We start from the raw sequence: 20,687 nt of genomic DNA on the forward strand, positions 1-20,687 counted from the left end.
TATTCAGCTTATTTTTATTTAAATGGCATGTCGCATGTCACATCAATGAGTAGAAAATCTATATTCTCCAGTCTGGACTAGAGTCAATCGGCAAAACATTTAATATAATCTTATAAGAGGATGAAAATAGTTTATAAATTTCATTTTCGAATAAAAATGTGATTCATTTATTATAAATATTCGGAAAATTTGCGTTAAAAAATCCATCTGTGCCATGATTTTTAAAAACTCAAAGTACTCTCTTTAGTTGAAAAAAAAAAAAACTCACGAGCTGCATTTTAAATTCTAACAATTTTCAAAAAAAACCGTCTATGACACATGGTACAATTGTAAATGGAAGAATTGCAACATTAACGTTTTAAAACGCACGATTTTTCAATAACATTGATTGTTGTTCGTGTTTCAAATCAACATTTGTCGATTACAATACCTTCGTTACACTATTGTAATATGACAAACTCCACAAATGTGAATAATTGCGAATTTTACTCAAAACGTTTTTGCATCGAACGTAAGAGATTGTATTAAACGGGTTAAACTGTTGAAATAACCGTCAATTCAAAACATCGAATAAATTATACCACTGGCAAAGCGGCATAAACGTACACGACAAATAAATATTGCCCGAGAGCACAGAAAATTCAATTGTCATTTTTCAGTCCTTTTTGTGTGCACTTTCTGTTCGATCATATACCTGAAGTTGACCTTCCGTTTTGTGACAGCAGGCAAGTTTTTATCTTCCATTTAGTACCCCTTTTTGAGCAAGGCGTGATTTCCGCACCATTGCAATATATCACAATGTATGAAGAAGTAACACGCAACCAAGCACGCAACCGGCAAAAACTGATTGACTTTACTACCACTTGCTTGGCGCCGAACTAATTTTGTTTTGGTAGATAATGCGTAGTATGTTGCTATATGATATTCATATATTTATTATTTATTAGAGATACCCCTTAGCACATACACATAATCAAAACTTGTGTCTCAGTTCCAAAATTCTGAAATTTTTGATTCTCTGTTCAGTTGCAAGTTCGTATCGTTAAAAACATTTGGAAAAATAGGAAAGATGTTTCCTGTTCGTAATATTACTTCGATTGCACCACCTGCCATTCGGTAAGTCATTATGGCGTCTTGGTAAATATTTATTGAACTTGAATTCCAAAGTTCTATCTTTGTTTTTTAATTACGTAACACCGATGGCTCAGCTACAAATGCAGGTGTAAATAAATATCATTTTTTGTTATCACACTTGCACTAAATACTTGGGTAAGAAGTAGGATGAGCGATAAAAGTAGGTATTTGCTAACGGTCCTGTTAAAGAACCAGAGCGCAGAGAATTTTTAAAATGAATTCTCATGAAACTTGAACTCGAATTAACGTTAAAATAAAATTTTGGGCTAGTTACTTAGCTGTATTGCTTAATACTGTATTTGAGCTTAGTGATAACAGACACCAACAAACGTAATATAAATTAAAAACAAAAAAAAATGTAGAAAGCGATAGTAGGCAAATCGTCAGCTGATTTGTTACCGGTTGCAAATGATTGCCCCGGTATGGAATCATTTCTCACTGAAAGAAGAAGAATTCTTATGTCTAGTATGAACCTATTCTAAGAATAAATGCTAAAAACTAATCCATTATTGTTAAATACAGTACAATTCTGTACTGTCTTCCTTATGATCAAAAAACGCGTATAATTTAAAGGTTCTTAGGAACAACTACTACCAAAAGTGGACTATTCTTACTTTTCAAAATATATTGCCACAAGAAATGCGCGAAAGCCAACATGCTCGTGAAAATACAAAAACTTCTGTTTGTTATATAATTTGTTACAAAATAGGTTCGCTCGAATGTGCACTGGAGCAATAGGTGACCTGGGATCCGGAGCTGGAAAAGGTGGCGGTGGTGGTGGCGCTATTCGCGACGCCGGTGGTGCCTTCGGTAAAATGGAAGTTGCCCACGAAGAAGAGTTTTTCTACAAAAAGGTTGAGTCTGTTTTGCTTAACGCCCTTTTTGAAGTTACATTGTTTAATATTATTTTTTCAGCGCCAAGAACAGTTGCACATGTTGAAGGAGAAGCTAATCGAGAAGAAGGATTTCCACGCTGAATCCATTAAGCATCACGAGGAAGCCATTGCTCGTCATAAGAAAGCCATCGAAGAGTTAAAGAAGGAATAAACATAACACATCAACTATGCATGAATCCATTGTGAGTGAAGCATTTTATTTTTTATCTGTGGAAAATATTGTTCGCTTAGTTATCGACCTATTTTCTGTTTAGATTGGTCAGTCAATAACTTGTGAATAAAAAATACTTTCCGATAAAAAGTTTAAGTTCTATGAAAAACCGATATGTACCGCGACAGCATATGACGACAGTTCAAATGTTTGCATACCTATCCTATAATAATTAACAAAATTCAATTCAGAGCAAAATGGGTCGAATGCAGGTTTGTTATAAATGTTCTTGCTTATGACGAACTTTCAAAGTGATTGAAACAGCTAAACAGCTGCATATTTCCTATTGGGTCAATCAGAAATTTTATAATTTCAAGCATGGGACTAGCACAAAACAATTTTTTTATCATTCTAGCGTTTCAATCTTATTATTTAAAACAGGTAAAGCGAATAAAATACTTAGCCACTATCGAAAAAATGTGTTCGCTGTCCCGTTGAAATGTCCATATGGTCGGTATGTGAATGAACCCTTACTTTTGTTGCATGTGAAAATATGGCAATTTTACTGCTATCCGTACAACAGTGTCTATTGAGATTTAAACACTATTTTCGGTTCAAGAACTACCAACCTTTGACTGAAATTCTGCAAACTCGACCCAATACTTGATTATTATTATTTTGTAGTGTAATTATATAGGGTATCGTACGTCTTCGTCAGTGGTTTTATTCGGCCCCCTTTTGCATAAGATTACTGCAGAAAAACTGTCGAAGAAAACCACTGACGAAGACGTTCGATACTTTGAAATATACTTATAATCATTAGAATTATCTGAAAAGTAGACCAAAGCTAAATTCCATTTCGCCATATTGAAAATTAGCCTTAGGTAGCCCATGTTGTTCCACACCACCCTATAAGAGGATGTTTTCTATTGATATTTCAATTGAGTTTTCATTTCATGATTTGCAATTGCTACCCAGACCTTCACCTTTTGAAAACACATTTTGGGATTCTAGTTTACTCTGTTTGTAGAAAATAGTATACTAGAGGCATTAAGATTCTAATTATTAATGATTAAAACGAAGTCAATTATGATTAAATCAAAAGAATGTCGAGATTATCCAGAAGTAACATGAGTGTACGTGCGATACATTGTGAAAACGCTGACTCGGGTTGCGGACTTTTCTATAAAAAGGTGTCTAGTCACTTACTTCATATTGATGTTCTTTAGGTTAGCCTTGTTCCCATTTAATGTAAATTTATGAAAGAATATATAAGAATATGGCATGAAATATTTCAACAATTTATTCAAATTACTTATAATTGCTAACAGTGGAATAAAAATTACATATTGGCAAGACATCTTTCGGTTTCGGCCTTAATACTATCAATCAGTTGCTTACGCGCTTCAAGCTTGTTGTTAAGACAAACGGAATAGGTGCATTTTTTGCTTTCCAGTTCCGACTGAAATTCACTCAATACGCTATCAAATTCCGGAACGCTCGTAGTGATATCGTGTTGCAAGGTTCCAATCGCGTCGATGATGGACTGAGGATTACTGATAATGTTCCTCTGCTTGAAAACCTCCAACAAACTGTACTTGTTGATTTCAGTTTCGTCGGTCTGGAAGCGACCGTAGATCTTTGCAATTACTGAATTGAGCGATTCATCGAGTATCTTGATACAATCGCTGAAATCGTTTCCTGTCCATCCCATGATACCTTCGAGCATGAAGGCGTTGTTGTCCCAGCACCAGGGATGCACTGATTCTCCATAGGCGAGCGTTTCTTGTTCCTCATCCAAAATAATTTGCAGAGATTTGGTTTTCTCCTCAAACACCTTGTGATAGAAGCTGTTCAAAGCATCAGAAGCTTTTTGTTTGGCTTCAGAAACTTTCAAAATTGCTGAGTCTTGTGCATACTGAAAATCTGGTATCGTTGCACGAAGCTTTTCCAACGCGTTCAGTGAATTCTGGCGTGTTGTGGATAGATCGGCACTCTAATAGGAAAGGCAAGACGTTACTAAAGACAGTTACTTGTTCCGAACAATTTTATACTTACGGCGACGGTCACAAAAAGTAGGATCACAAGAATCTTCATTTTTTTTGTAGTTGGGATTGTGCATCTATGGAGACAGCCCGTTGCAATGATTGGTTCCATAAATTTACCAATTGTTTATATAGCCGAAAACAATAGGAGGTCCATTACTGAATGACCACTAGCTTATCAATAGCAATTAAAATGACGCACCATCATTTCCAACAAATCGATAACATCTTCGTCGTTAATTTTTATGGTTATACTAAATTTATGATAATAAAATTGGCCTAGATATCTACTGATAATAAACTTCCGTTTTCTCCGGATCGTATTATAGAAACATCGACGAGCAACTCGTCTCATTTGAAGTACCAGGCGCCCTAATTCTGCGCACTTAGTATCAAAATGTTGATGCTTTTTAGTAAAAAAGGAAACATAAGCAGAAAGTTAACAGTTAATATATAGGAAATCACTTCCAAACATCATTTTTGAAAATCTGCTGTTAATTGATATTTTTTTAACATTTTAATATGAAGTAGGAACCGCGCAGAAATAGGGCGCTTTACGGTACATGGGCGAATCGAGTTATCTCGCTGTTTGTAATAGGATCTCAATTTTTTTGTGCAAAACTGGTTTTTCTCGGGTAGAAGTTTTGGTATTTTTTTACAGGCCGGAGGGACTTGGATAAGTTGGAAAAACTATAACCATGATTATAATTTTTTTTTGAAAATTATACATTCATAGTTTTTCCAAATTATGAATTCGAGATGCTATTATATATACTTATAATTTTCGTACCAGAACATCTTAAGGGCCAAGGGAAGCGGGCTCTACAATTTTCGAATTGTGGATTTGTGGGCAACCTAAAGTACATCAGGTTTAAGTAATTCGGATTGCACTGGTAATAACTAAACCATACTCGGATTATTTTATACATTTATTCGCCTCCCGGTTTAATTTATAGTCTTTTTTTTGCACAGCTGCATTTCATACACGTTGTTGCAGCTCAAAGCATTTGGGTATAATGCTCACGAATCGATTCGATAATGTTCCAGACATAGCTAAAAGTTATCAGCGAACGATTATAGAACCTATATTTTTTCTAATAAACAACGAGTTTTATTTTAAGCGCAACAATATATGGCACGTCTTCGGTTTCTCAAACATACAAAATAAATATTTTTTAAAGCAAACGCTACCCGTATAGGTCGGAAACATATAGAACATTTTTGGTATTTAGTTAGGTACATTGAAATTGAGATCAATTGATTACGCCTAACGAACATAGGGCAAACAAAACAAAAATAAATATGTATAAAAAATAAACGAGTACAAAAACCAAACTTCGTTAAGCTCAGCATAACGTTTGGTTTTTCATCTGTATAACTAGTGTAATATTTATATCAAATATTTAGTCTATACTCTAGAATAGTTGGTACTACATATTGGTTCCACTCACATGAGTCCTGTTAGTAATAACTTTTCAACTTATTACTGACTTTTGGTTTCATTTACTCTTTCGATTATTCAAAGGGTGGTAAAGGATTTCGAAAACTTCAACAAAGTGGAAATGACAGTATTTATCTAAACAGTCGATGTGACGGTCAACGCACCCAGCAGCTCATGGCTGTTCATTTTCTTACATGGGAAGTCTACTTCATCTCTCCCACGATCACCTTCGTCCGTCTGGTCATTTCTGACCACTGAGGCGCTCGTTGGATCCGCACTGGACGTGACTATCATCTGCAGATTGTTGTCGCTGGAGCTTGAAAAACGGAAGGCAATATCTTTCGATTGCTTCTTATCGACGATGTTGTTAATCTCTAAGTTCAAATTAACACTGTTCTTGTTCATGTCCAAGTAGGACACCCGCCGAGGTTTCCTACTGGGTGAATCGTACTCGGTTGGAGACGTGGTAGATATAAAGGACGTTTCATCAATTGCTAAAGTGGAAAAAAGGTTCGGATGGCTCGATGAGTTAATGTAGACAGTGGCCGACGTTGGCGTTGATGACGGTGGGTAGACACCGTTGGGAAAGACCTTTTTGGGTCGTAGTCGGACGTCGTTTTCATAGCGCAATTTTTGCTCGATGGTTGCCGTTTCGATTAGCGGCCGGGGTGTGTCATAGCTTTGCAGTAGCAGCGCCTTCTTGTCCGCGAACGGTGACAGGTAGCGAAAGCTATCGACGGTGCTACTGCCGTCCGTTGCCGACTCATACTGAGGTGTGCTCCAAAGGCTTTCGAGACGTGCTTGCTCTTCCTTCACGAACGAAATCTTCGCGCAATCCGTTTCTGAAATAGAAAGTTACAAGCTTGTATTCATTGTGACGTTTTTGTAGAAAAAAAAAAGAATTTATGTGCATTGGTGGACAACAGGCACATAGGAATAACAGAGCAGTCCTAATTTCTATGATAACAAATTGACGCAGAGGTGCGAGCATAAATGCTACTGGTTCTGGATAAAAAATCACAGTCCGAAAAAAATCAATTTCTTGCTTACCATCGTTGTTCTCGCAGTACACAGGATTAGAGATCGAGTTCTGTTCCATGTCTACGTATTTCGCGCTACGACCCAGTAAATGTTCAAACTGACCTGCCAGATGTTTGAACGATGGACGAATCTTTGGGTCATCGGCCCAGCAAGAGCGCACAATGTTGTAACTGAAATTCAAGTCATTATTTCATGATTGTTTCTTCATTCCTATTACGATCTCCGATTACTTACATTTCTTCGGAACAATTTTTCGGGCATTCCATTCGATAACCTTGTTTCAGCAGATTATAGAGATTTTGTGGTGGTATTCCGGGATAAGGAGAAGCACCCAGTGTGATGAGTTCCCAGCATAGCACACCGAAAGCCCACACGTCGCTTTTGGTTGTGTAGATGTGATCCGCCAACGATTCTGGTGCCATCCATTTCACGGGCACTCGATCTTTGCTTTTCTTCAGATAAGCATCGTCTTCGTACACGTCTCGTGTCAGACCGAAATCAGATATTTTACACACCTTACCCTCTGCCAACAGTACGTTTCGGGCGGCCAAATCACGGTGAACCAATTTAATTTCTGTCAGATAGGCCATTCCTTTGCTGATTTGCCAGGCGAACGAAAGAATGTCCTTAACAGTGATTGGTTCGATTGAGTTTTCGTAGTTCGCCGTGTCAAGACCGTCTAATTTACGACTAAGACGAAGATAGTTCCTAAAATGCATATTATTTTAGTGTAAAATTTATCTACCTTGTGGGATCTGTTAAATCTTACTTTAGTGACCCATACTGGCAGTATTCTATAATTAGCAGAGGAGAATCGCCTTTCGTACACGCACCAAGCAGTCGAATAACGTTCGGATGGGTTACCTCTTGAAGAAGTTGATATTCGGACAACAGGGCGAGCAACTCAACAGAATTGGCTCCTGTTTTAAGCATTTTTACCGCCACTGTAGTGATCCCGGGGCGTTCAGGTAAATCAGTAGCGTATCCTTTCAAAACTTTACCGAACTCACCTTCACCTAAGGTCACATCCAAAATGAGATTCGCTCGTGGAAATTCCCATTTAGAATCAAACTAAAAGTAAAAAAAGAAAATGTATGTCACTATTTCATTGCTCTCTCAAACGAGCAAAAGCAGTATTATACTAACATCAATTTTAAAATTTATTTCATTCATTCGGGAGTTTAACGGTAAGTCCATGTTGAACACCTCTGTGTCGTTGCTAACCATGTGCATCGGAATACTGTTTTCTTCCGCTAGTTTTTTCTTCAGATTAACTTTGCGCGTGAAGCAGTAGGATACAATCAGGACAGCTACAATCATCGGTACGAGTACTATAGCCAACAGATATATCGGTGCGTGGGGACCATTAATCAGTCCAGTTTGATAGAATGTATTCCCGTCTCTGACGGCAGCCGGTAGCGATTCTCCGGTTTGGTTACTCACTAGGGTCGGTAGCTCTGTACTTGTTGTAGTGGTTGGGGTTGTTTTAGTTCTGACTTTTCGGTGCTCAGGTTTGATACCGATTGCAAGGGTACATTCGCATTGTCCCGAACTACGACAAGTACAAGGCGTAGATGACATATGAATGCCCCGAGAACGACTTGAATCAATGTGATGCAATCCAATCACTTCATTTGACGGTGTACAATCTTGAGGGCATATTTGATACTTGAGCTTGAACGCCATATCCTCAAGCGGATCACAAACGTTGTCTGGGCAGAACGTCAAATCTGGCGAGCAGGTGGGATAGTCCTCTACGAACTTGCTCGCCCCGTCGCTAAGGGGAGCCTGATTGCGAAAGTGACAACTGCCTTCTCGGCTGCCTATTCCACAGCTAGAATTGCAAGCACCTGGTTTCGAGTGAATAGAGCAGAAGTCATCTGTTAACGCATCACACGAATTGTTTGTGTTGTGCTGTAAAACTATTCGGATAGTAGCAGTGTGATTCAGCCAGGCAACCGTGAGTGGCAGCACGACACCGGCAAGTTGCGTTCGGACGCTGGTGACGTTTTTAAGATAAATTATACCTGCCTGCTCGGTTATGCCGAATGCTTCCAGTGGATTGTTTACAATACGATATCTGAAATGAAGGAAAAGTAGTGATAAGCTTATTTTTTCGGTTTATTCTATAAAACAACTTACTCCAGATTGATTCTATTCTGCCTCACTTGATCGTAAAAATTATCTGGTACCGCGACGCGTGCATATTGCGTCGATGTGTTGTACAGTGTGACCTCCGGGACGTAACTACAATTAGCCAGATTGGCTACCAGTTTGTTGCTCGAACGAGCCTTTTTTCCTCCGGAACGTGGGGGCTGTGCTGCGGCTGCAGAACTTTCGCCACTAATCAGTGCTTCCGGCCGAGGCAGTTGGATTTTTTCGTGGTTGGGATTGATACAAATTGTAACGTTTCCCATCGAACTGTGAAGGACTACCCGCGAAACAGACTCGTCCATCGCCCGCAATGTAACACAGTACTGTCCTTTGGGTAGTAGCCCGGATTGCTGAGCGATTAGTGCTGTTGAATATGTTTAATGATAAATATGGTAAGAAGAGGGCATAAGCCTTTTATTTTGAAATACAGCCATGCTTACATAATAAGCATGACCTTCACCGCGAGCTTAAGGATAATTACCCTAATCCTGCTTAAGTGCAAAAAAAATTGTTGAAATCATTATTTGCGTATACTTACCGCAGGCATAAATGGTTTGTTTGATGTTGGCCACGCGATTAATTTCGTACATGGTACAATTCGGTTGAAACAGTTTATATGTATCGTTTATCAGCTGATAGTGCACGTGATTGTTCACGGCGATTGTATCGTTATCCACGAATACGACTTTTAAATGTGCCAATGGGTGATCCTGTAACAACATAAAACTGTTTATGAGCAAAGTACATTTCTATTCAGTTTATTTGGGGATTTGTAAAGACTCTCTCCCACTATTTGCATGTGGTTTTGGTTATTTAGCATTACAAGAATTAAATATCCGACGCGAATAAATTAAATGGTTGCCGCTCATCAATGATAATTTAATTCAGCTGTTCGTTCAATGGAAATCACGTAGCTCATTTTTTTGTTTGCGGTTATTTCAAAGAGATTTTTTCCACCTCCCCTTGTTCAGCAGCATCCCTCTTTGAACCGATATTTATGGGAAGCTCTGGTGGTGGCGCTTTGAAGATAAAAGAACTGTTTGCGACGAGCGGTAAATCATATATAAGAGGCTGTTTCCTGTTAAGCTATTGATATTTCAATCGAGTTTTCATTTAATGATTTGCAGTTGCTACCCAGACCTTTACCTTTTGAAAAAGCTCGACATTTTGAGATTCTACGTTACTCTGTGTTTAGAAAAAAGCATACGGAGGGTCATGGCAATTTTTAATTAATCATGATTAAAACGAAACCATTCATGGCTTTGAATTGCGAATATTTCTATGAATGTGTTTTGCTTCTTATTGAGGTTCTTCATCTTAGCCTAGTCAGCATTTAATGTCAATGTTTAAAAAGATATGAAATGAAATTTATCAAAAATTTATTCAAATAATTTCTTACTGCTAACAGTGGAATAAATATTACATATTAGCAAGGCATCTTTCGGTTTCGGCCTTAATACTATCAATGAGTTGCTTACGCGATTCAAGCTTGTTATTCAGGCAAGCTGAATAGATGCTTTTTTTGCTTTCCAGTTCCGTCTGGAAGTCGACCAGTACGTTATCAAACTCTGGAACGCTCGAATTGATATCGTATTGCAAGGTTCCAATAGCGTCGATGATTGACTGAGGGTTGCTGATGATGTTCCTCTGCTTGAAGACCTCCAACAGACTGTACTTGTTGATTTCAGTTTCGTCGGTCTGGAAGCGACCGTAGATCTTTGCAATTACTGAATTGAGCGATTCATCGAGTATCTTGATACAATCGCTGAAATCGTTTCCTGTCCATCCCATGATACCTTCGAGCATGAAGGCGTTGTTGTCCCAGCACCAGGGATGCACTGATTCTCCATAGGCGAGCGTTTCTTGTTCCTCATCCAAAATAATTTGCAGAGATTTGGTTTTCTCCTCAAACACCTTGTGATAGAAGCTGTTCAAAGCATCAGAAGCTTTTTGCTTGGCTTCAGAAATTTTCAAAATTGCCGTGTCTTGTGCATACTGGAAATTCGGTATTGTTGCGCGCAGCTTTTCCAATGCGTTCAAAGAATCCTGACGTGTTGTGGATAGATCGGCACTCTAACAAGAAAGGCAAGACGTTACTAACGACAATTACTCCTTTCGAATTATTTTTATACTTACGACGACGGTCACAAAAAGTAGGATCGCAAGAATCTTCATTTTTTCGTAGCTGGGATTGTGTATCTATCCAGATAGCCCGTTGCAATGATTGGTTTTATAAATTTGGCGATTGTTTATATAGCCAAAAATAACAGGAAGTCACTAAACAGAGTGACCACTAGCTTATCAATAACAATTTAACTGACGCACCGATCATTTCCAACAAATCGTCAACTTCCTAGCTGTTAATTTTTATGGTTATGTTTATGATACTGACATCGGCTTTGATAATGGTAATACATTCCAGTTTTCTCTGATGACCTAAGCTCACCAACCTTACTTGCACATTACTTGCTGTTTTTGAATTATACATTCTAGCAATGAAATATAACAGTACTATTATGGCAATCTACAGTTACTTTTAACTGGGCAATTGTTCTTTTAATGCTGTTCCCGAAAATAATCCGATCTCCGTTGTGTTAATTTTTCTTAAGTTAAGGTGGCTGTCGTATATTTTTGGGAAACAGATACACAGGTCTGCAAACTTAAAAAAACCCAGAAAAAATATGCATAATGCAAGAATGGTAATGGTTACTCAAAAATGTGCGAAAACCTATTTTCCATAACCTAGCAGTATTTTTAAACCTTTCTAATGCCCATTTAGAAATATTTTCAGAAGCGAAAAAAATAAATATTTTTTTCTATCGATACAAAAGGTCACTCAAAGATGCGTGAAAACCTATTTCCCATCACCTATTAGTATTTTTAAACCATTCTTATGCCCATTTAGGACAATTTTCAACAAGCAAATTTTTTTTTTAATTGATGCAAGACTGTTAGTGGTTACTCACAGATGCGCGAAAACCTATTACCCATCACCTATCAGTATTTTTAAACTTTTCTTCTGCCCATTCAGAGAAAATTTCAACAAGCAGAAGGAAACAATTTTTTTTAATTGATGCAAAACTGTAAATTGTTACTGAAGGATGCGTGAAAACCTATTTCCCATCACCTATTAGTATTTTTAAACCTTGTTTATGCACATTTTTGACAATTTTCGCATTGGTTTCAAAACTTGCTACGAACATTTTTTTGAAGCAATTTATAGCCCAAAAACAGTTGCTGTATCATTTATTTTCAAATTCAATATATTTTAAAAAGTTACGTTATATCGAGGTAGAAGTTACGTTATATCGAGATACGTTATACCGAGGTTGCTTTATATCGAGGTATGACTGTATTTGGCATCGAAAAAATTTTGATTTTACCAATTTTATTTTCGCCCCCTAAGTAGATTTTCGAGAGTCGAAAGATCACAGCTTTGAGCGTTTTGAGGCACCCCTGAAACATGTCAGATTGAGCGCATGGCATTTTTGGTCCAAAACCGTTGAAATATGGACAAAAATTGTCGTTTTTCATGGGTTTACCTTCACACCACTGACGAATCTACCCATGCAGCATCAATCATAGTAACTCTTGCATCAATTTTTTTGCTTGTTGAAAATTGTCCTAAATGGGTATAAGAATGGTTTGAAAATACTGATAGGTGATGGGAAATGGGTTTTCATGCATCTTTGAGTAACCTCTTGTATCAATTAAAAAAATTTTTTTTAGCTTGTTGAAAATATTTCTAAATGGGTATAAGAAAGGATTATAAATACTAATAGGTTATGGGAAATTGGTTTCGCGCTTCTTTGAGTAACTATTAATTTTCTTGCATAAAATAAAAAAAAATCTTTGCTTCGATATAACGTTACTCGATAAACGTAACGAAAATAAAAGTAAAGTTGCCTTATATCGAGGTATAACTGTAACTATGAAAACTATGGAGTCGTATGGTGATTAGTTGTAGAGTATTGAGTTTCGTGTATTTGAACAAAATGATTGAACAAAATGAAAACCGGGAAATCGAAAGAATATAGGAGTTGTGCCCTTACCTCAAGTGAGGCGTCGTACACAAATTACGTAACGCATGAAGATGGAGAGAGGGGTTGAGTCCGCGTTACTTATCGTTAGGTAGGGGGGAGGGGGAGTAGCAGAGACAGTTACGTAACTGTGATGTTTGCTTGAAATTGAAAATTTTGGAGGGGGGTAGGCTGTTCAGCGTCACGTAATTTTAGGGGGGGGGGAGTCATATCGAACGTTACCTATCGTTACATAGGGAGAGGAGGGGTATTAAATCTAGATTTTTAGCGTTACGTAATTTGTGTACGACGCCTTACTTAAGGTAAGGACACAACTCTGATATTCTTTCGATTTCCCGGTTTTCCAGATGAAATTAATTAAAATTTCCCGGTGTTTAATTTAAAAAAACCTAAATTAATCCACCTAGCGGTCAGACTCAGCCTTTCTCATTCAAACTTGTTATTTGTAAAAATATATTTACATGAATGCTTAAATCCAAAATGGTATATTTACTCTTAGGGTTCTAAAATATTCATGTTGCAATTAAAGTATAAAATACGAAATTTGACGTAATGTTAGTGCTTCAGAAATAGCGAAATATAAGAAATGACTCTTAATTTCGAACAATTTAATCAACGAGCGATACCGGGAACGTTTAAATAGTACGATACCACATTTAAATCATGTTGAGGCCATATATATTGATCAAAGCAGCTATAGTGTTGAATAGTCTTTGAATTTCTTTTCTTTACAAAACTTTTCAACAGTATATCAAATTTTTATGAAGTTTGTTATTTGTAAGTTTGAGAGATGACTCGTTTGTATGACACTAGTTATGTTCAAATAAGTCGTGTAATACTTGAGATAATAGACTTTCGTTGTTTTACAAATTAAAACATAACGGTTGCTTAAGTTTGATTACAATCAAATGAAAAGGGAACGTATGGGGGAGCCAAACTTTGAAACCACGTGTTCAATCATAATTCATCAGTTAACTCTTAACTATCCCGTTCATTCGATATCAATATTGTACAAATCTGTTGTGTAGTTTCTAAGATAATAAAGTTTAGTGATTTTCACATTTCGATACATTACAGACGAAGTTACATTCCGCTTACAGCAAAGTTCAATAGGGTGTTATGAGGCAGCTAGACCTTTCATTCGATACTAAGTCTGTGGAAATCGGGTCAACCATCTCTGAGAAAAGTGAGTGAGCAGTCATCAGAATAGGTTTCTTTTCAATGCTGGATTTCACATTTTTAAACATAACAGGAAAAGTAATAATCCGTTCGCAAAAAAAATCATTAGGGTCTTATGGGGCAACAAGACTTTCCATATGACACTGATTTTATGAAAATCGGTCCAGCCATCTCTGAGAAACATGAGTGAGATTAAACAGTCTCCAGAACACGTTTCTTTCTGTAACCTCTGAACCATATGTTCAATCTTCATAAAATTCAAAAATTTAGGGGTTTTAAGGTAGGCCGTTCATTTGAAACCAATTTTGTTCAAATCGGTTGTGTAGTTTCTGAGATAATAATGTTTCGTGATTTTTACATCTTGATACATAACCTCTAAACTAGAAATCAGATTACAATAAAATTCAATAGGGTCTTATAGGGCAACTAGACCTTTCATTTGCAATTGATTTTATTCAAATCGATTCAGCCATCTCTGAGAATATCGAGTGAGATTGGGAGAGCGTTACACACACACACACACACACACATGCAGAAAATGCTCAGCTCGTCGAATTGAGTCGAGTGGTATACGACATTCGGCCCTTTTGAGCACTTTTATACCTTTAGTTTTTGCAGTGATTGCTATACCTTTCTAGGAGAAAAGCAAAAAGTGAAATGATAGAAATGACTTTTAATTTCAACTTCAATCCCGAGCAAGGCCGCAAACATTGAAATAGTACAATATTAAATATAAATGATGTTGAGGCCACATATTTTGATCGTAGCTATAGTTTTAAACAGTCTGCGGGTTTCGTTTTTTTCTATAACTTTCAAACTACATGTTTGAACATTATGAAATTCATTGTTTAAGGGTTTAAAAGCCCATTTATTTGAATTCAACTATGTTCATAGCTTCTGAGATATAAGAGCGTTTTTCACATTCTGACGCAGCGCCAAAACTAAAAGTTTGATTACAATGAAATTCAATAGCAACCTAAGCGGCAAATAGACCCTTCATTTGACACCAAGTAAGAAAGAATCGGTCAGACCATCTCTGAGAAAAGTGAGTGCGAAAGAAAGGTGCACATACACACGTACACACCCACACACAAACATATACACCTATACATGCATATATGCAGAAAATGCTCGATTCGTCGAACTGAGTTGAATAGTATATGACATTCGGCCATTTCAATCATTTTTCTACCTTTTAATTCGCCAGTGATCGTTAGGAGAAAGTCAATATGTTTACTTTTATTATGTGATTTCACATTTTTATGAACAACGGACACAGTTACAATCCGATTGCAATGAAATTCAATAGCAACCTATGGGGCAACTAGACCTTTCATTTGACACTAATTTTGTGAAAATCGGTTCAGCCATCACTGAGAAAAATGAGTGAGTTTAAACAACCTCAGGATAACTTTTCTTTACATAACTTTCGAACCATATGTTCAACCATAACGAAATTCAAAAGTTAAGGGTTCTGGGGACAGCCCAATCATTTGAAACAAGTTTTATTGAAATCGGTTGCGTGGTTTCTGAGATATTGATGTTTCGTGATTTTTACATTTTGATACATAACTTCTAAACTAAAAACCCGATTACAATGAAATTCAATAGCAACCTATGGCGCAAGTAGACCTTTCATTTGCAATTAATTTTATGAAAATCGGTCCAGCCATCTCTGAGAAAAGTGAGTGAGAAAAAAAAGTTGCACACACACACACATACATACATACATACAGAAAATGCTCAGTTCGTCGAAAGAAGTCGAGTGGTATATGACATTCGGCCATTGGGACCATTTTTATACCTTCGGTTTTTCCAGTGATTGCTATACCTTTCTAGGAGAAAGGCAATAAGAGAAAGGCAAAACTATCAGATAAACAACAATTTTCACATGTTTATTTATGTCCTTGCAAAAATAGTGACATGAAACAATGAAAAATATTTCTCCTTCTTCGCTTTTAGCTGTTTGCGACTTTAGCAAGTATCTTCCTAGAGAACTCTTGCACAATTTTCACCCTTTTTATCTCCAAGTCGTTGACAATCTTCGCCTTCTCGTGCTTTCTTGATTCCTTCTGCTTCTACTCTCCGTCAAGCTGCTCTTGAGCTTACAATGCTTCTGAATAAGGGTGTCAATAAATTCAACCATCGAACTTCGTTTTGCGTTAGGGCTTAGAAGTTATTTTTTTTCTCGAAAAAAGTTCTCATGCAAAATTTGATCTCAGACTTTAAGAAGAAGAGCCTTAGAGTGACAAATGAAAAAATGCACATGAAATTGTCATAATTTTGTTTTTTTTTTCTGATGACAAATGTCTTAGAAATGCACAAAACGTCGAGGTCTGTTATTTCGAACCAATTTTTTTTCGAAAACTTCGACCCTGGGACTTTCGAGCTGGGCCCAATGGCATGTATGAGAGATTTCTCAGACCCGTAAAATAAATTCAACCGACACTTTAAATCAATCAGAGACTTTTTCTGGTAATTTGCATGACAAACCATGGAAATTCCGAAATCCACGAAAAAAAAACGAGTGAAAAATCACAGCAAAAACTGTATAAAACGCAATTTGTATGTATCTCTGAACAAAATCATGACAGTTTTTTTGATAAATATGAGCTCCTTTTTCAAAACAGTATACAACACATACTAACAAAATCGTCTTGAATTTTTTTTTTTCAAATCAAAATATGTTCATATTTTTTTTCATTTATTTTGCATTGAAATGCAGACTAATTGATATGTTCCATTGTTAAATATAAATGGGAATCGTTACGTTTCAAATTTTTAGGGCAAAATACCACATTTACGATTAAAAAAAACTTTTTTCTAGATATCTGACATGACGTTTTAATTTAAAGGCTCTAAAATAATTTTCCTTTTTTTCGCGTAGCTAACGTTTGGTTTTGATATAGAAAAAAATTGAGAAATCTTTCACAAATAGCTCTTCAAGGTGGCAACACAGTAGTCAATAGGACGAACACAGAATCAAAAAATAACTTATTTTAATTCTGCAAAAAAAACGCAAAAAGACGTATAGAGTTTGTGGAAAGTTTTGATATATATTCTCTTTAAAATATGTCACTTGAAATGCAATAATAATGCTCTTTCATAAAAATGCAAATCGAAACAAATACAATATAAATGTCCTGCTGCGAAGAATCATATTAAAAATCAAAGTTTATTTTTTCTGCCGGACTTTTTCCGACCTCAGAAGATTCCGGTCCTATCTGACTTTTGGTCGGACTCCAATGTCGAACACTATTCACAAGAACTTTCAATGCGCCTTCCGCGACGCTAATAGTGTCGTATACGATGTTTTGGGCAATCAAAGTTTCTTCCATCTGGTTCAAACCTGAGCAGTCCTTGTTCACATAAGAAGGAGGTTGGATATGCAAGAGGAGAACGTACGACTATTTTCCTGACAAAATATGTTACGGAATAGCAAAATATGTTTATTCGTCAAGCTTGATTTTGTTCAACGCTACGAGAACTACGAAGCCGCTGCTGACTTTAGCTGAAGTCAACAACCAGCATTTCTATAACTGGCAGAATCATGCCAATTAGGCCATCATGCAAAAAATACAGGTTTTCACCGCAGGCATGCAGGATCTTGATTTTCCCGGCGTGAAACCTAATTTCCCGTCTTTTTTCCCGGTGATTTGAAATTCTCGGCCTTCTCCCGCTTTTCCCGTTTTTTCCCGGTAGAGTGGCCACCCTGATTCTTAGCACCCATATTCTTCTCATCGCTCTTGTTACGCTCTTCTCACTTCCGACTACTCGACTGAATCGAGAGGTAAAATTAAAATACTTTTACTTTGTAAAAAAACTAAAATGCTACAGTAAATTGGAAAAATGAGAGCAATGAGATGAGTATAGGTGTTGAGATAAATATAAGAGCGGTTTCTCTATTAGAATTTTAAGCATGATTGAAGCAGAAAAAAAAATCTGATCATGAAAAAGCCCTTACGGCATTCTAGGTGCATAAATGTCTATTTCCAACATTTTCTAACATTAGAAACGAATTCACCGCCCCAAAATTCTGATAATATGTAATTTCCAGTCATAGGTTTTTCCGACTTTTGTTCAGAGACCTACCACTGTGCGCCGCGTCGAAAACGGACATCGTACGGCACTTTTTTGACGTAGGATTCACCCGTTGCGGCAACGACTTGGCACTGTTGGCCAACAATCAGAGCATCGAAAGAAAGCCCGGTTCCGGACGGCTCAGCGAGAAGAAGCTCCAAAGGATTCCGGAGAGGAATCTTCAAGTCAAGTAGATTTTCACAGCGAATCACAACGTGGCGATGGCGATGAACGACGAGACCCATCTCACCCCCGATGGCAATGACTGGCAGGGCATTTCGTATTTTACTTCTCCCACGAAGGAATTGAGCTTCGGCCAGATCTGCCGTCGGCCCACTACTCGAAGCGATCGTTGCAGGAGATGGAGCGACTGATTATCGATTTGGTATCCAAATCGGCGAACCCATCCGACGTCCCCTAGCTGCGTTTCAGCGAGAATTTCTGGGCAAACCGGAAGCGTAAGGCCTACTCCAACAAGTTTGTTGTGAAACTTAGTAGGAATTGATAAATAATAAAAGTTCTTGCTTCGAACTCATAAACTGTATGTATTGTTCTCTCAATCTCACTCGATTTTTTTTGAGATGGCTGGACCGATTTTCATGGTAAATGGTGAAAATTTATGGTGTTTCTTTCGAATATTATTTGAAGAACCTTAGTAATAATATCAACATTTTCGAATAACATTCTCGAGACGTTACCGGAACCTAGAACATGTCTCTCGAAGGTAGTTCTGGCATCGACTGCCATAGACTATAGGGTGTTCACAGTAGGGTGAGATATTTCGCAGGCCCTTGCTTCAACATACGCCCAAAACGAATTATCCAACGGGTGAGGGTCCGGGCTGCTTGGGGACCACAAATCTTTCGACCAAAACTTCAAATTTTCAATCAGCCAGTGCTGGGTCCGATTTCGTCGAAGAACAGGAATATTAATTTCACTCGTAGCTCTTTTATCCGCTCCGTTATCAAGTGACGTTTCACTCTAGGTCTTCTTCTTTGATGATTCTTCATATGGATTTCTCAGAAATGTTGGCATCCTTGGCAAGTTTCTGTATAAAACGTAACGGGTTGCAAGCAATCTTTGCACGGACCGATTTGATCACGATTTGCGTAGGTGCAAACCGAGGATGCCACTTCCTGGCTTTCACTGCTTAGAGCCATCCTGTGGAGACTTTTTGATGCGGTAAACTGTGGCCAAATGACATCCAACGGCCTCGGCAATCGGCGTCTTTTGAGCGAACAGTAAACTCGTATCCCTTTTTAGCGTACATTTTCTGTTATTTGCAATAAACCGATTTCGATGTTCTGTTGCAGCACTTGAAAGTAAATGTAAACAAAAACAAAGATACACAAACTAACCCAATTCTAACGTTTGAACATTTTCGCTTTTTTTCTGCCGTATACTGGATATAACACACATTTCTACAAGATCAAAGTTAAAAAATAATGAAATATTTTCGTCGTTTTGAGCGACCTCAAACCTTGTAGCTGTTTTATTGTAAATACGAAAAGTATTTTTCAAAAATGGATTTATTCAAAAGCCACTAGCCAGAACAGCCATTAACGGGGTAACTGATCAAAAATACACCGACTCTTTTTTTCTATCAACTTTCGCTACACGAATCACAGCCATCCTCCCGATTTCATTTGCTGGTCGTTTGATTAATTAGAAAGGGTCACGCGAATTAATTGCAGGACGACTGATATCCGCTTCGTTTTCGGAGAAAAACAAAGTCTAGCCTTTTCATGGTTTACTAATACATAAGCGCAGTACCGCAGTACAGTAATACTCACGTGAACAGGCAATGTAGGATTATGGACATATTTTTCCAAAACAAAAAACAGTTTGGTAATGATAATACCTTGCAGACAATCCTGTTCAAGAAACAACACATTGTTTCAACGTACAGAAAAGGAACCTCCACTCTAACACTATCGCAAATATGCTCAATTATATCTCCTACGCTCGTTCACTTCCCTTACGCCTGGATACCATTCAGTGGTAGTGTTTTGCCCTTCAACCGTGAACGTTATAATCTTGAACTTGTATACGGTCTGCCGGGTCGTAAAGGATAGATATTCGTTCGTTACCGGAAAACTAGAATGTTGTCTCAGGCATCATTCTGAAACTTCCATTTTGAGTTATTATTTGTTTGAATATAAGCTTTCGTAGCTAGTCTGTTCAATCTGTTGCCGAGTGTGTATTTGAAAAAAAGGTATTAAAACAGGCTACAAACTGTGTTCCGAACTTTTGAATAATGTGTATCTTTCACTTTGATTTGTTTGCTAGCATAATGTTTGATAAATAAAAAAAAGCTTTCAATAGCGATTTTCATGGTTGGAAGGTTTCGAGCACATTTTTTGATTAGAGGTAGAATGATCAATTTTCCAGATAAATAATTTTGAGAGAACTTGTAACTAGGGATTTAAAGTGCTAATATATTGTATATTGCTAGTTTAGCTTTTGAATTAAATAATGTAATCCAATCTCTGAGGCTTATACTTGGTACTTAAAACCTAACATGCT

The 20,687-nt window shown here is 37.3% G+C and overlaps 4 protein-coding genes across 4 annotated transcripts in view; 1 reads left to right on the plus strand and 3 right to left on the minus strand.

Annotated features, from left to right (window-relative positions):
• The first annotated feature begins 938 nt into the window (after positions 1–938).
• On the plus strand, positions 939–2,337 carry LOC129729387 (ATPase inhibitor mai-2, mitochondrial-like). Its single transcript, XM_055687924.1, has 3 exons — positions 939–1,116; positions 1,844–1,988; positions 2,050–2,337. Exons 1-3 carry the CDS (start codon positions 1,070–1,072, stop codon positions 2,179–2,181), a joined length of 324 nt encoding a protein of 107 aa, XP_055543899.1. The 5' UTR covers positions 939–1,069; the 3' UTR covers positions 2,182–2,337.
• A 1,122-nt stretch (positions 2,338–3,459) lies between these two features.
• On the minus strand, positions 3,460–4,350 carry LOC129729386 (uncharacterized). The gene is made up of 2 exons (XM_055687923.1): positions 4,240–4,350; positions 3,460–4,177 (listed from the first exon to the last, which is right to left on the minus strand). Exons 1-2 carry the CDS (start codon positions 4,336–4,338, stop codon positions 3,524–3,526), a joined length of 753 nt encoding a protein of 250 aa, XP_055543898.1. The 5' UTR covers positions 4,339–4,350; the 3' UTR covers positions 3,460–3,523.
• Positions 4,351–5,142: 792 nt separating this feature from the next.
• Positions 5,143–20,687, minus strand: part of LOC129730641 (uncharacterized) — a 57,883-nt gene continuing 42,338 nt past the window's right edge. The window contains exons 4-10 of the mRNA XM_055690147.1: positions 9,401–9,572; positions 8,851–9,226; positions 7,855–8,788; positions 7,478–7,779; positions 6,943–7,416; positions 6,718–6,878; positions 5,143–6,509 (exon numbers count right to left, since the gene is read on the minus strand). Coding sequence (XP_055546122.1) covers positions 5,803–6,509; positions 6,718–6,878; positions 6,943–7,416; positions 7,478–7,779; positions 7,855–8,788; positions 8,851–9,226; positions 9,401–9,572 — 3,126 coding nt within the window. The 3' untranslated portion in view covers positions 5,143–5,802. The remainder of the gene's footprint in view (positions 6,510–6,717; positions 6,879–6,942; positions 7,417–7,477; positions 7,780–7,854; positions 8,789–8,850; positions 9,227–9,400; positions 9,573–20,687) is intronic.
• Positions 10,262–11,107, minus strand: LOC129730643 (uncharacterized). The gene is made up of 2 exons (XM_055690150.1): positions 10,999–11,107; positions 10,262–10,935 (listed from the first exon to the last, which is right to left on the minus strand). Exons 1-2 carry the CDS (start codon positions 11,035–11,037, stop codon positions 10,282–10,284), a joined length of 693 nt encoding a protein of 230 aa, XP_055546125.1. The 5' UTR covers positions 11,038–11,107; the 3' UTR covers positions 10,262–10,281.

Source organism: Wyeomyia smithii, chromosome 3, assembly GCF_029784165.1.
Source record: "Wyeomyia smithii strain HCP4-BCI-WySm-NY-G18 chromosome 3, ASM2978416v1, whole genome shotgun sequence".
NCBI classification, from domain to species: domain Eukaryota; kingdom Metazoa; phylum Arthropoda; class Insecta; order Diptera; family Culicidae; genus Wyeomyia; species Wyeomyia smithii.